Below are 15,943 nucleotides of genomic sequence, written 5' to 3'. Positions count from 1 at the left end.
TACATACAGAAAAGCTAAACGAAAGCCATCATTAACACCTAAACAGAAAAGAACAAGGTTACAATGGGCTAAGGAAAAGCAATCGTGGACTGTAGATGACTGGATGAAAGTATTTTTCAGTGATGAATTACAAATCTGTATTGGGCAAGGTGATGAAGCTGGAACTTTTGTTTGGTGCCGTTCCAATGAGATTAATAAAGATGACTGCCTGAAGAGAACATGCAAATTTCCACAGTCATTGATGATATGGGGCTGCATGTCAGGTAAAGGCACTGGGGAGATGGCTGTCATTACATCTTCAATAAATGCACAAGTTTATGTTGATATTTTGGACACTTTTCTTTTCCCATCAATTGAAAGGATGTTTGGGGATGATGAAATTATTTTTCAAGTTGATAATGCATCCTGCCATAGAGCAAAAACTGTGAAAAGATTCCTTGAAAAAAGACACACAAGGTCAATGTCATGGCCTGCAAATAGTCCGGACCTCATTCCAATTGAAAATCTTTGGTGGAAGTTGAAGAAAATGGTCAATGACAAGGCTCCAACCTGCAAAGCTGATCTGACAACAGCAGTCAGAGAAAGTTGGAGCCAGATTGATGAAGAGTACTGGTTGACAATCATTAAGTCCATGCCTCAGAGACAACAAGCTGTTATAAAAGCACAGGTGGTGCAACAAAATACTAGTGATGTGTTAGAGTGTTTTTTTTGTTGGTTTTTCATGATTCCATAATTTTTTCCTCATAATTGAGTGATTCCATAATTTTTCCCCTATGCTTAGATAAAAAAGTAACCATTACTGACTACCTCATTTTTTGTTCTTGATTTCTTTTAGTGTTTCTTAAAGCCAGAAAGTTGCCATTTGAAATGACTTTAGTTTTGTGCCATGTCTGTGATCGGCTTTTTTTCTACAAAATTAAACAACTGAATGAACATCCTCCAAGGCCGGTGATTCCATAATTTTTGCCAGGGGTTGTATATACTTTACTTTCATGTACAACACAGTGCAAATGTTTTAGACAGCTGTAATAAAAATGCATCCTCAAGACAGCACATCTTGTAACCCAAGTCTGCTGTGAAATCTCTGCCTGGGAGAGATCTTTCTGAGGCAGTATAACCACCTTGTTGCATGCTCATTCTTGTCATAGTGCTTGACCTGTGATGTGAAACGGTCTTCCATAACCTCACCTTTGTAGCAGAGTTTGTCTATTCCTCACCCGGCTTTAAACCTCCTACACAACTGTTTCCGGTTCAGTCAATAATTGTTTAACCTTTCCATATATGATAGAGCTAAGAAAATCTGGAAGATCTAAGTCTAATACTGAGAATATATTTAAAACCATCCTGGTGGGGTCAATGTTTGTTTTTGCGCTTAAATTTTTTTTCTTACAAGAGCCACAACTTTTTATAATTTTCTTCTACACCGCCATACGCCGAGGGCTTATAATTTTTGCTGGACACTGTTTTACCATCCATGCCAGGTTTTTTGTTTGTTTTTTTTTTTTTAACTTGAACCAGGGATTGTTGGATTGCTTATACTGCTTCAGTATTGCAGAATTTTATACGAATAATGGTTTTGAGCCTGTGGCTGGAATACACAGGAGCACTAAGAAGAACTTTACCCTCTCTGTGATGTACTATTTAGTCTGAAGCTTGTGCAAATCGATTTGCTGGGCCAGGTTCATTGGCCATGTCTTATCTGGATAGGAGTTTGAGAACCGCTTCCTAACCTCCCAGACTAGGAGCTCTTTTATTGATTAGCGTGCCTGGAGCAACATCATTGCGGGATGACTAGCCAGGTCAGCTAATCAAAGGAATAACTGCAAGGGTAGGAGGTGGTTCTCAGGGGTCACATATAGTGGCCATAGATTATTGATGTTGCCAAAGGATCAGGTCCGAAAAATCGATCTACCCCAACTCTACTTACGCCCTGAACAAAGAAGGGGGTGAGGGTCTTCAAGACAAAATTAATAATTAATGGCCTGCAGCATCAGATCGTGGAGCTCTAATTCTTGTAATCTTGGGCTCCCCACCAATTGAATAATATTAAGGGGCTGGAGCACTGTGGGAATTACAGAATCTCGTTACTTACCAGATAATTATAAAAGTGATAATAACTGTGACGTTTGCAAACAAACAAGCAAAAATGGCGCAGAAACCCACCGGCTGTGCTCTATGCACCACTCTAAAGCTTCCACTTGATACAAAAGGCCATCACAGAAATCTTTTAATAATGAGTCATTACAGAGATCCTGCAAAAACAAATAAAAAAGCAATTTAAATTTTTTTTTAAAAAGTCTGAATCACCCCCCACTCCTACTAGGAAAATAAAAAATAATAACAAACAGCGTACATAAAAACGTAAAATGGGAAACACACGAAAATAATAATTTAGTAAAACAGGAACTTTCTTGTGTTGGTTAAGTCACCGCACCAACTCTAAAAACAAATTAGAGATCAAAACGTTATGTGTATCCAAAATCTTACACTATATATAATATACAGTTGGGAAAAACAGGATTTTATGGTTGCTTATGGTAAAATCCGTTTCTTGGAGCCTTCATTGGGGGACACAGGAACCATGGGTGTATGCTGCTGCCACTAGGAGGCTGCTACTATGCATAAAAAAAAAAAAAGATAGCTCCTCCTCTGCAGTGTACACCCCACCGACTGGCATTATGAGCTTCAGTTAGTGAGAAAGCAGTAGGAGAAGAAAGAACAATAAGGTTGCAATAACATAACCACAAACATGAGAACTGTAAATATGGGAACAGTCAAAGAACACAGAACAACAGAAACTGAGTAATATGGGACGGTGCTGCGTCCCCCAATGAAGGCTCCAAGAAACGGATTTTACAGTAAGCAACCCAAAAATCCTGTTTTCTCTATCGCCTCATTGGGGGACACAGGAACCATGGGACATCCCAAAGCAGTCCCTAGGGTGGGAAAAACAGACTTCCATCAGGTCAGAGGACTCACCACTGCCGCCTGCAAAATCCTTCTGCCTAGGCTGCCGTCCGCCAAAGCATAGGTATGGACCTTGTAAAATTTGGCGAACGTGTGGATGGAAGACCAGGTTGCCGCTTTGCAAAGCTGTAGGGCGGAAGCCCTGTGGTGCACCACCCAGGAGGCGCCGACTGCCCGGGTAGAGTGAGCCTTAATACCGGGAGGGGACACTATTCTTGACCCGGTAAGCCTCCAAAATTGCCGTTCTGATCCAGCAAGCAATAGTCGCTTCGGAAGCCGGCAGGCCTTTACGCGTGCCATCAGGAAGGACAAAAAGGGAATCAGTCTTCCAGAAAGAGGCCATTCTAGCCATGTAGATCCTCACCACCCTGATGAGGTCCAGCTTGTTCAACGTTCGCTCCAGAGGATGAGTCAGAGCTGGACAAAAGGAGGGTAGGACGATGACCTCGCTGAGGTGGAAGGTGGAAACCACCTTAGGAAGGAAAGAAAGCGGGAGGCCTCAGGACCACCTTGTCCTGAAAGAAAGGGCCGCCAACTCGGAAATGCGCCGGATAGAAGTGATGGCCACAAGAAAGGCCACTTGACAAGACTGACAGGGAAACCTCCCTGAGAGGCTCAAAGGGGGGGACCCCTCAGCACCTCCAGCACAAGATTGAGATACCATGAATCAACAGACACACTGTACAGAGGGGACAGCATGGGCTACTCCCTGAAGGAAAGTCTTGACTTGACTTGTGGCCGAGAAGATAATGTCTTCTGGAAGAGGATGGGGAGCACAGAAACCTGGCCCTTTAGGGAACTAACGGCAAGGCCCGCATCCAGTCCTGCATAAAGGAAGGCCAAAATGGAAGGAAGGGAAAAAGACATAGGTGAAACGTGGTTGTACTCGCTCCAACGGAAGTAAGCCTTCCAGGTACGATAGTAGATCCTGGAAGACGAAGGCTTCCTAGCCTGGATCATAGTATGAGTCGCCTGATCCGAAAGGCCTGACACTCTTAGAACTGCGGTCTGAACAGCCACGCCGTTAAACTGAGCGACCGAGAATTCGGGTGGCAGATCGGACCCTGAGACAGCAGATCGGGTCTGTCTGGAAGCCACCAGGGGGCGTCCGCGAGAAGATTGACGATCTCTGCGAACCAAGATCTCCTGGGCCAATCCGGGGCGATCAGAATGACCGGCACTCCTTGACCTTTTTCAACAGCTTGGGAAGCAATGGCAGGGGTGGAAACAGCTAGGGGAGCACGAACTGCGACCAAGGAATGGCCAGAGCATCGACATCCATTGCATGAGGATCGCGGGACCTGGAGACGAACCGAGGGACCTACTTGTTGATTCGGGATGCCGTGATGTCCACATCCGGAGTCCCCCATCGAACACAAATCTGATGGAAGACCTCCGCATACAAAGGACCATTCCCCTGCCGCAAGGCCCTCGTGGCTGAGAAAGTCGGAGGCCCAATTGTCCATGCCGGGGATATGCACCGTGGATATCACCGATACCATTGCCTCTGCCCAAAGGAGGATCTTGGAAACCTCTGCCGAGGCATGAGAACTCAGAGTCCCCCCCAGGTGGTTGACATATGCCACTGCTGTGGCATTGTCCGTCTGGATCCGAATTGGCAGACCCCTGAGAATCTTTTCCCACTGAAGGAGACACAGAAAGATGGCCCAAATCTCGAGGACATTGATCGGCAGGGATGACTCCTGCATCAACCAACGGCCCTGAACAGTCAAGTGAAGAAACACCGCACCCCAGCCGAGCAGGCTGGCGTCCGTCGTCACCACCTGCCAGTGAACTGGAAGGAAGGACCTGCCCTGGGAGATGAGAGGTGACGTCAGCCACCAGTTGAGGGACCGTTTGACCCGCGGAGAAAGCCGAAATAAGACAATCCAGGGAGAAGACAGACCTGTCCCACTGTGAAAGAATAGCCTGCTGAAGAGGTCTTGAGTGAAATTGGGCGAAGGGAATAACTTCTAATGTTGCAACCATCCTCCCCAGAACCTTCATGGCCGATCGGAAGGAGGGAAGCAGAGGACCCTGGAGCAGGCGAACCTCCCGGCGAAGGATGGATTCTCTTGTCTTCGGGAAGGAAGACTCTGGTCTGATGAGTGTCAAAGAGCATGCCCAGAAAAACGAGGTGCTGAGAGGGAACAAGACAGGATTTCTTCCTGTTGACAAGCCACCTGAAACGGGTTAAAGTGTCAAGGACGATGGACAGACTTTCTTGAGCCTGAGAAAAGGACAGAAAAAGTACCAAGCCCCTGACCCTCAAGATGGCCATCAGCGCTGCCATGATCTTCGAGAAAACCCTGGGAGCGGTCGCGAGACCGAACGGCAGGGCGACGAACTGAAAATGCTCCTGAAGAACTGCAAAACGCAGGAATTGGTGATGTCCGGGGAATATCAGGACATGGAGGTAGGCGTCCTGGATGTCTATGGAGCACAGAAACTCCTGAGCCTCCATGGAAGCAATACCTGAGCAAAGGAATTCCATCCTGAAGTGTCTGAGACGAACCCTCTTGTTCAGCAATTTTAGATCCAGAATGGGACGAACTTTGCAGTCTTTTTTCGGTACCACAAAAAGATTTGAATAGAACCCTGTGAACCGTTCCTTTTCTGGGACGGGAACGATTACCCCGGATTTGAGGAGAGAAGCGATGGCTGCAAAGAAACCCGGAACTAGAGTGGGATCTCTTGGAGGTGGGGAATCGAAGAAACAATCCCGGGGCTGTGAAACGAACTCTATTTTGTATCCCAAGGATACAACTTCCCTGACCGATGCGTCCTATACTGAGGCGACCCTGACGTCTCTGAAGAAGAGGAGACGACCGCCCAGCCTGGGAAGTGGGCTGGGGTCTTGCCGTGAGTCATGCTGAGGTGGACCTGCCAGACCTAGACCTGGAGGATTTACCTTGGGCGTAGCGAGGACGCCAGGAAGGAGTGGGTCTAAAGGATACCTTCTTTTCTTGATGTGCCTGTGGCCTCTGCTGTTGGGAAAAGGAATCTGATGCCGCGAAACAACGAAAGGAAGGGAACTTGTGCCCCCGATGGCGTCCTTAATGATTTGGTCCAGCTTAGAACCAAAGAGACGTGAACCCTGAAAAGGCAGGCTGGTAAGGGACTTTTTTGAAGACAAATCCGCCTGCCAGGCCTTGAGCCTAACGGTCCAACGGATGGCCACAGCTTTGCTGGATGCCTGAGCCGCACGAGATGCGGCATCCAGGGAAGCGGAGACCAGGTATTCGCCCGCATGGGAAATCTGGTTGGCAAGCTCTGCCAGCTGTCCAGATGGGGCCCCGTCCAGGATGCCCGACAGAGTTGTTTGGCCCATTCGGAAATGGATTTTGAAACCCAGAGTGGAAGTAAAGGCCAGGCAAAGAGTGGACGCAGCCGCTTCGAAGACGGACTTTGAAAGACTCTAACGATAGTCATTGAATCCTTTGCAGAGATGCTCCGCTGGATAGCGGAAGGACAGTGTTGGTGGACAGCCTGGAAACTGGAGGATCCACCGAAGGAGAAGCAGTCCAATTAGCGGTGAGCTCCGGAGAAAAAAAGGATACAAAACGCCAAGGCGCTTTCCTCTGCGAAAGCGTTTGGTCGGATTCTCTCTTTCTCTGGTCAGGATCTCCTCAAATTCAAGGTGAGGAGCGAAAAACTTGGAAGGTGGTTTTGACCGTCTAAACGAAACCGCCTGATCTGCGGGTTCCGTAGAGGAGTCTTTGATGCCACCGGTCTGATTTATCGCTCCAATGAGGTTCTGAACCATATCCCTCATGCTAGAGATTTTGTTTGAGTCCAGCTCCGAAATATCCTCTGAAGGCGCATCAGAGAACACCTCGCCTGACTCAGGGGAGGAGGACCGGGGGGAGGCCGACCGCAGAGAAGGGCCGTGGGGCAAGATGGAACGAGAAGAGGACTCAGACCGGCGTTCCTGTCTGGATCTTTTGCGGCCTATATTGGAAGTCTCGGATGGAGCTTCCTGCGACCCGCTGGCTACAGTGGAAGTCTGCAGGGACAGCCGATCTAGTACGGACACAAGGGTCTGGGACACCCGTGTGAAATCCGCTACCGATTGCAACAGAGAGGAGGCCCAGCCTGGGGTGGGGACTTTGCTCTCAGGCGGAACAGCAGGGGGGACCTGGGCCGTGGGCATAATGGGGTTGCTGCAGGCCTGACAGAAGGGAAGCTTACAGTTACAAGACGAACATGCAAAGTGTTTGACTAAGGTAGAGGAAGAAGTAGGAGGATGAGAGCGACCACCCTTAGAATTAGACATGACGAACGGGTCCCTGACGAATGCCAGATGGTTAGGGGACAGGAGGGCAGAGGAGAGTGTCAGTCTGCTGAGCAGAGCTACTCACGGCAGGCGAAGCGTTTTCTGGATGGAAGGCAGCTATCCAGAAATGATGGTCCTTCACTACGGGCTGTCAGGGAAGGCTTGTGAGACACCCTCCTATCCGGTGCTGCAGGGCTGACAGAAGACCGCCAAGAAACGGACGCCAGGATTCCCAGCCAGCATTCCTGGCGCCGAAAAAACACTACAGCGGCGCAGGGGAGAAGTGGGTGGGGCTAACCGCCAGGTCAGTAGCGCCAAGATGGCACAGGTGGGCGTAGCTTGCCGAAAAAAAAACGGGCGGGAGAAAAACCCACCCGAAGAGAACAGGAAGTGGGCGGAGTCGCGGCCGGAAGCAGGCCCTGGGAGAAGTCGGGGCCTAAATTAGAAGATTATTAGGCCCCGACGGCGGATTAGGCCGCGGCACCGGAAAGGGTGCGGCCGCCGGGAAAAGCGGTGCGACCGCCTGCAAGGCTGCCGCGTCAGGACGGAGGAAGGTGCGGACGCCGCAACAGCAGCACGTTCGCCCACAGGGCCGCCGCGCCGCCCAGAGCAGGAGCGTCCGCAAGAAAAAGAGGGACAGTGCGGCCGCCCGGAACAGAACGGCGGCCAGAGGAAAAACAGCGCGGCCGCCCAGCGAACGGAGCCAAAACACTCCTGTCCCATATTTCCCCGCCCGCAGAAAAGGGACATCAAAGGAGGAGGAATCCCCCGGGAACCCCCCATGACATCCCGACCTCCGGAGGGATTCAGGTACCTGAGGGAAGGGGAATACTCATCTAAATATCCCACGCCGTGCCGTTACTAACCTCAAACCGGGGAAGGCATCAGACTTCCAGGGAGCTGGCGATGGACGTCCTCGTCTCCTCCAACCGACAGGCTCTGGTGGGCGAGTGGCTGGGGGACGGAGCTAGGACCGGTCTTCTGAGCACGCTTGTGTGCTAGGGGTCTTTGGTCCTGCTGTTGGATCTATGAGGATACAGGGTGGCAGTACACGCCGTACTCATAGTCCGTAATGTGGGATTACAGTTGTGACTGTTCACACTGCATCCCTCCGGAAACCTGAAAGAAAACGACGCACGTTGAGGTACATAAGGGTCTAATAAAAGACCCGTGTCCACCTCCTACTGACACTAAGCTAAACTGAAGCTCATAATGCCAGTCGGTGGGGTGTACACTGCAGAGAAGGAAAATAAATAATGCTAAGACATGAAGTTAATAACTGAGACTGTACAAATGGAAGGAACCATTTCCTTTGTTATTGGTGTGTAAAATAGACGTACCGTCTTTTTGTGCATGACATGCAGCAGTGATTTGGCAGACTCTGTACTCTGAAGGTGGGTCCAACCCAACAGGACTAGAAGACGTCTCAAAGGCTTTAACTCATTAGACAGCAGCGAGTCCAGACTGGAGAAGTCTTTTTTTAAGAAAGCCATGGCAGTAAGCTGAAAGGAAAAAAAAAAAAGTTGTAACACGCACAAACTGCTGCGTTTCTGAGATGTTTTGTCACATGTCCGTACACCCTACTGTCATATAGATTTGTGACTGCTGCAGCCAATCACTAACCACAGCGCTTATGGGTTGGGACTAGTGTTGAGCAAACGTGCTTGGACAGGGTGTTATCAGATCACGCGCGTGTTCAGTGTCTTCAGCATGCTCAAAAAATATGACATTGAAACGCACGTTGGAGTGGACGCATCCAGGGACAGCTTGTGTCATTTTTTCAAACAGGTAATGTAGTTTCATGCATCTCTGTCCTTAGCTTGTTTGCATCCATATATTAGGCTTATACATACCACTCGGTCAACCTGTATACTAACTAGCTCATCGACTTATATGCACATAATAATTTTTTATTTCTATAGCGCCAACATATTCTGCAGCACTTTACATTATAGAGGGGACTTGTACAGACAATAGACATTACAGCATAACAACAAACACATAGATCAAAACAGATACAAAGAGGAATGAGGGCCATGCTCGCAAACTTACAATCTATAAGGAAAAGGGGAGACACGAGAGGTGGATGGTAACAATTGCTTTCGTTGTTCGGACGTTCATGTAATGCTGCATGAACCGGTTATCAGACACAGAGGGCTATTAACTGCATAAAGTGTATGAGAACATGATGCGAGGAACCTGATTATGGTTTAAGTTTTTTTGAGTGGGCCACACAGGGATAATTAGGTTAATGCATTGAGGTGGCAGGCCAGTCTGCACAAATGCATTTTTAGGGCATGCTTAAAACTGTGGGGTTGGGGATGAAATCGTATTAACCTGGGTAGTGCATTCCAAAGAATTGACGCAGTACGTGAAAAGTCTTGGAGACGGGAGTGGGAGGTTCTGATTATTGAGAATGTTAACCTCAGGTCATTAGCAGAACGGAGCGCATGGGTGGGGTGGTAGACCGAGACCAGAGAGGAGACATGGAGCACTTTGTGGATGAGGGTAATAATTTTGTACTGGATTCTGGAGTGGATGGGTAACCAGTGTAATGACTGGCACAAGGTAGAGGCATCAGTGTAACGGTTGGGGAGGAATATGATCCTGGCAGCAGCATTCAGTACAGATTAGAGAGGGGAGAGTTTGATAAGAGTGAGGCCGATTAGTAGAGAGTTACAATAGTCCAGACGAGAATGAATAAGTGAAGCAGTAAGAGTTTTTGCAGAGTCAAAATTAAGAAAGGGTCGAATTCTAAAAATGTTTTTAAAATGCAGATAACAAAAACAAGCCAGTGATCGGATGTGGGGGTGAATGAAACTCTGAATCAAGTATGACCCCAAGGCAGCGGGCATGTTGCTGGGGAGTAATGGTTGAACACACGGAAATGGCAATGAGGTAGGTTATCAGAGGGAGGAAACACAAGGAGTTCAGTTTTTGACAGGTTCAGTTTCAGATAGAGGGAGGACATGATGTTGGAGACAGCAGTAAGACAATCACTGGTGTTTTCTAGAAAGGCAGGCGTGATGTCAGGAGAAAATTAAGGAATTACATCTAGGACACTCAACATCCTATCCAGCAATTCTCTATTCAGGCATCTAAGCTACTTAGCCATCTTCATGCACTTTGACTTTATGGAATATATGATCATACGTATTGAGCCTTGTGATATAAGTTGAAATTATATTTAACCCCTTCATGACCCAGCCTATTTTGACCTTAATGACCTGGCCGTTTTTTGCAATTCTGACCAGTGTCCCTTTATTACATATTGGGCTTCATGTTAGTGGTAAATTTAGGTCGATAATTTTTGCGTTTACTTGTGAAAAAAAATTCGCAATTTTCAAATTTTGAATTTTTATTCTGATAAACGAAAGAGTTATGTGACACAAAATAGTTAATAAATAACATTACCCACATGTCTACTTTACATCAGCACAATTTTGGAAACATTTTTTTTTTGCTAGGAAATTATAAGGGTTAAAATTTGACCAGCGATTTCTCATTTTTACAACGAAATTTACAAAACCATTATTTTTAGGGACCACCTCACATTTGATTTCAATTTGAGGGGTCTATATGGCTGAAAATACCCAAAAAAGTGACACCATTCTAAAAACTGCACCCCTCAACGTGCTCAAAACCACATTCAAGAAATGGATTAACCCTTCAGGTGCTTCACAGCAGCAGAAGCAACCTGGAAGGAAAAAATGATTTAACTTTTTAGTCACAAAAATGATCTTTTACCAACAATTTTTTTTTATTTTCCCAAAGGTAAAAAGAGAAACTGGAACCCAAAAGTTATTGTACAATTTGCCCTGAGTACGCCGATACCCCATATGTGGGGGGGAACCACTGTTTGGGCGCACAACAGGGCTTGGAAGGGAAGGAGCGCCATTTGACTTTTTCAATGAAAAATTGGTTCCAATCTTTAGCGGACACCATGTCGCGTTTGGAGAGCCCCTGTGTGCCTAAACATTGGAGCTCCCCCACATGTGACCCCATTTTGGAAACTAGACTCCCCAAGGAACTTATCTAGATGCATAGTGAGCACTTTGAACCCCCAGGTGCTTCACAAATTGATCCGTAAAAATGAAAAAGTAATTTTTTTTTATTTATTTTTTTCACAAAAAATTTCTTTTAGCCTCAATTTGTTCATTTCCACATGGGCAACAGGATAAAATAGATCCTAAATTTTATTGGGCAATTTCTCCTGAGTACACTAATACCTCACATGTGGGGGTAAACCACTGTTTGGGCACACGGCAGGGCTCGGAAGGGAAGGAGCGCCATTTGACTTTTTGAATGAAAAATTAGCTCCAATCATTAGCGGACACCATGTCGCGTTTGGAGAGCCCCTGTGTGCCTAAACATTTGAGCTCCCCAACATGTGACCCCATTTTGGAAACTAGACCTCCCATGGAACTAATCTAGATGTGCGGTGACCACTTTAAACCCCCAAGTGCTTCACAGAAGTTTATAACGCAGAGCCGTGAAAATAAAAAATCTTTTTTCTTTCCTCAAAAATTATTTTTTAGCCCACAATTTTTTATTTTCACAAGAGTAACAGGAGAAATTGGACCCCAAAAGTTGTTGTCCAGTTTGTCCTGAGTACACTGATACCCCATATGTGGGGGGGGAACCACTGTTTGGGCACATGTCGGGGCTCGGAAGGGAAGTAGTAACGTTTTGGAATGCAGACTTTGATGGAATTGTCTGCGGGCGTCACGTTGCGTTTGCGGAGCCCCTGATGTGCCTAAACAGTAGAAACCCCCCATAAGTGACCCCATTTTGGAAACTAGACCCCCCCAAGGAACTTATCTAGATGTGTGGTGAGCACTTTGAACTCCCAAGTGCTTCACAGAAGTTTACAACGCAGAGCCGTGAAAATAAAAAATCATTTTTCTTTCCTCAAAAAAGGAGATTTTTGTGTACTCACCGTAAAATCTCTTTCTCCGAGTCAATCATTGGGGGACACAGGACGAATGGGTGTTATGCTGCTGCCACCAGGAGGACACTAAGTTAAACACACACAAAAGATTAACTCCTCCCCTGCAGTATACACCCACGGCTGGACAATCCGGAGCCAGTTCGGTAACAAAGCAGTAGGAGTAAACCAGTTAAAAACAGAAAACATGTTATAGTCAAAAACACAGACTGAAAAGAATAACCAAGCCAAACTAGGCTAACAGGGAGGGTGCTGTGTCCCCCAATGATTGACTCGGAGAAAGAGATTTTACGGTGAGTACACAAAAATCTCCTTTTCTCCTACGTATCATTGGGGGACACAGGACGAATGGGACGTCCCAAAGCAGTCCCTGGGTGGGCAACAAGAAGTTATAAATGCTGTGCGTGCCTACGAGCTACAGATGAGACACTGCCGCCTGTAGGATTCGCCTACCGACGGACGCGTCTGCCGAGGCCTGAGAGTGCACATGGTAGTGCTTCGTGAACGTATGTAGGCTGGACCATGTGGCAGCCTTACAGACCTGTGCTGCCGATGCCTGATGCCGGATGGCCCAGGACGCGCCGACTGACCGGGTAGAATGAGCCTTGATCCCCGGAGGTGCGGCGTGACCCTTGACACGGTAGGACTCTTGGATGGCGGAACGAATCCACTTGGCAATGGAGGCCTTGGAAGCGGGTAGACCCTTCCGTGGCCCTTCCGGAAGAACGAACAAGGCGTCTGACCTACGGAGAGACGCAGTTCTGGAGACATAACGTCTGAGACCCCTCACTAGGTCCAGAGTGTGGAGCGCCCTTTCCGTGCGGTGAGAAGGAGCAGGGCACAGTGAGGGAAGAACAATCTCCTCATTAAGATGGAATGAGGAGACGACCTTCGGAAGAAAAGTCGGACATGTCCGTAGAACTACCTTGTCCTGGTGGAACACGAGGAAAGGAGGTTGGCAAGACAGGGCTGCTAGCTCAGAGACACGTCTAATAGACGTGACAGCCACGAGAAAGGCAATCTTCCACGATAAGAACCGCAAGGACACTTCTTGCAAGGGTTCAAAGGGTGGCTCTTGAAGAGCACAGAGGACCAGATTCAGATCCCATGGTTCCAAGGGCATCTTGTAAGGTGGAACCATATGAGAAACTCCCTGGATGAAAGTCTTGACTTGCAATTTGTTTGCAATCCTTCTCTGGAAAAGAACCGAGAGAGCAGAAATTTGGCCCTTAAGAGAGCTGAGAGCAAGGCCCAAGTCTACGCCTGATTGGAGGAATTCCAAAATGTGAGGAATAGAAAATTGGAGGGGAGACCGACCCCGATCTCTGCACCAGGCGAAGTAAGCCTTCCAGGCGCGGTGGTAGATGCGCATGGAGGAAGGCTTGCGTGCGCGGAGCATGGTAGATATAACCGTCTGGGGCAAACCCTTCTGCCTCAGTACCCAGGACTCAACGGCCACGCCGTTAAAGATAGGGCCTCTGAGTTCGGGTGGTAAATGGGCCCTTGAGACAGAAGGTCTGCGCGACTTGGCAGCCTCCAGGGTACGTCTGAGACCAGTTGCACCATCTCGGCGTACCACGTCCTGCGCGGCCAGTCCGGGGCGATGAGAATTACTGGAATCCGTTCTGCCCTGATCTTCCTGATTACCTTTGCCAGAAGAGGAATTGGGGGAAAAATGTATGGGAGTCTGAAACCCTGCCATGAGAGGACTAGAGCGTCGGCTCCGAAGGCTGAGGGGTCGTGAGACCTGGCCATGAAGACGGGAACCTGGCAATTGAGGCGAGATGCCATCAGGTCCACGTCCGGAGTCCCCCAACGAGAGCATATCTGGTGAAAGACTGCGGGATGGAGAGACCACTCTCCGGGATCGAGGCTGTGGCGACTTAGAAAGTCCGCTTCCCAGTTTTCCACGCCCGGGATGTAAACTGCTGATAGTATGGAGTGGTTGGTCTCGGCCCAGCGGAGAATGAGCGATACCTCGACCATGGCCGCCTTGCTGCGAGTGCCCCCTTGCCGGTTGATGTAGGCTACCGCAGTGGCGTTGTCGGACTGGACTCTGACCGCGCGGCCGGAAAGAAACGGCTGAAACTGGCGGAGTGCCAGTCGGATTGCCCGAATCTCTAGGATGTTGATGGGCAGCTGGGATTCCTGCGGGGACCAGCGACCCTGAGTCGAGTGGCATCGGAACACAGCGCCCCAGCCGAAGAGACTGGCGTCCGTTGTGACGACCAACCAGTGCACCGGAAGAAAGGACTTCCCCCGAGTCAGGGAGGACCTCTTGGTCCACCACCTGAGGGACTGCCTGATTGAGCGAGAGAGCAGGAGACGGCGGTCTAGCGAGGCAGGATTCCTGTCCCATACTGCTAGAAGGGCGTGCTGTAGGGGACGGAGGTGAAATACCGCAAAGGGCACTGCCTCCATTGCCGCCACCATCCTGCCGAGAACCCTCATGGAGAAACGTAGGGAGTGAGGGAGAGGTTGGGTAAGCTTTCGGACTTCTCTCTGCAGAGTGGATACCTTTTCCGGAGGTAGAAGTACTAGACCCCGAGAGGAATCTAGGATCATCCCCAGGTAGGATATGGTTTGAGCCGGGACTGGAGAAGATTTTTTGAAATTGATCTTCCAACCCAGGCGCAAAAAGGTATTTATCGTGACGTCTACTGCTTCTGAGCAGGACCGAAAAGAGGGACCCTTTATGAGAATGTCGTCCAAGTAGGGCAACACCACTATACCTCGAGCATGGAGAATGGCCACGGCAGCTGCCATGACCTTGGTGAATACCCGAGGGGCAGTGGCAAGCCCGAAGGGTAGGGCGACAAACTGAAAATGGTGTCCCTGGACCGCGAAGCGGAGGAACCGCTGATGAGACGGTAGGATGGGGATGTGCAGATAAGCGTCCTGCACATCTAGAGATGCAAGAAACTCGCCCTCTTCCAGAGAGGCAATCACCGAGCGGAGGGACTCCATACGGAAATGATGTACGCGTACGTACCTGTTGAGAAGTTTGAGGTCTAGTATTGGACGTACTGAGCCGTCCTTTTTTGGTACGATGAAAAGGTTGGAATAAAAACCTTGGTACCACTCGTTCTGAGGTACCGGGATGATGACCCCATCTTCCCATAGCGACCTTATAGCCTGGAAATACTGACCGACCCTTGCCCTGGGAGGGGGGGACTGGAAGAAACGAGGCGGGGGAAGAGAGACAAACTCTATCCTGTAACCGTAGGACACTAGGTCGCGGACCCATCGGTCGGAAACTACCGAGAGCCACGCGTCCCGAAAGAAAAGTAGGCGGCCGCCTACTTTGTCGGTGTCCTTCGGTGTTTGCCAAAAGTCATTGAGGTGGGGACCTGCCAGGTCTGGGCCCTCGGGATCCCTGTTGTCTGGGTCTGCCTCTCCAAGTGGGAGAAGGCTTGTAAGACGGCTGGGAGGCTCTGTCCTTGCGCTGACCTCTCCCGACGCCAGGTGGCGCGGAGGAGGGATTGGACCAATTGGAGCCGAAACGGAAATATCGGCCTCGGCCCTGTTGATTGCGAAAGGGGCGAAAAGTACGTTGCTGGGGAAGAAATTTGCTCTTTCCTCCTGTGGAGTCTGCGATTATTTTGTCTAGTTTATCCCCAAATAGACGTTCGCCCTGGTATGGAAGAGACGTGAGGGATTTCTTGGATCCCGAGTCCGCTTTCCAGTCCCTGAGCCAAAGGGATCTGCGGATCGTGACAGCATTGGCCGCTGCCTGTGAGGCACAGTTGGCC

The 15,943-nt window shown here is 48.9% G+C and overlaps 1 protein-coding gene across 2 annotated transcripts in view; it reads right to left on the bottom strand.

Annotated features, from left to right (window-relative positions):
- Window positions 1-15,943, bottom strand: part of ZFYVE26 (zinc finger FYVE-type containing 26) — a 373,042-nt gene that overhangs the window by 159,335 nt on the left and 197,764 nt on the right. For both annotated transcript variants that reach the window (XM_077256962.1, XM_077256969.1), the window contains 2 exons: window positions 8,584-8,745; window positions 2,164-2,252 (listed from right to left, as the gene is read on the bottom strand). In XM_077256962.1, the coding sequence (XP_077113077.1) occupies window positions 2,164-2,252; window positions 8,584-8,745 (251 nt within the window). The remainder of the gene's footprint in view (window positions 1-2,163; window positions 2,253-8,583; window positions 8,746-15,943) is intronic.

This window comes from Ranitomeya variabilis, chromosome 1 (genome assembly GCF_051348905.1).
Source record: "Ranitomeya variabilis isolate aRanVar5 chromosome 1, aRanVar5.hap1, whole genome shotgun sequence".
Taxonomy (NCBI): Eukaryota; Metazoa; Chordata; class Amphibia; order Anura; family Dendrobatidae; genus Ranitomeya; species Ranitomeya variabilis.
The sequence above is the reverse complement of the archived record's forward strand: the minus strand, read 5'-3'. Positions and strand labels throughout refer to the sequence as shown.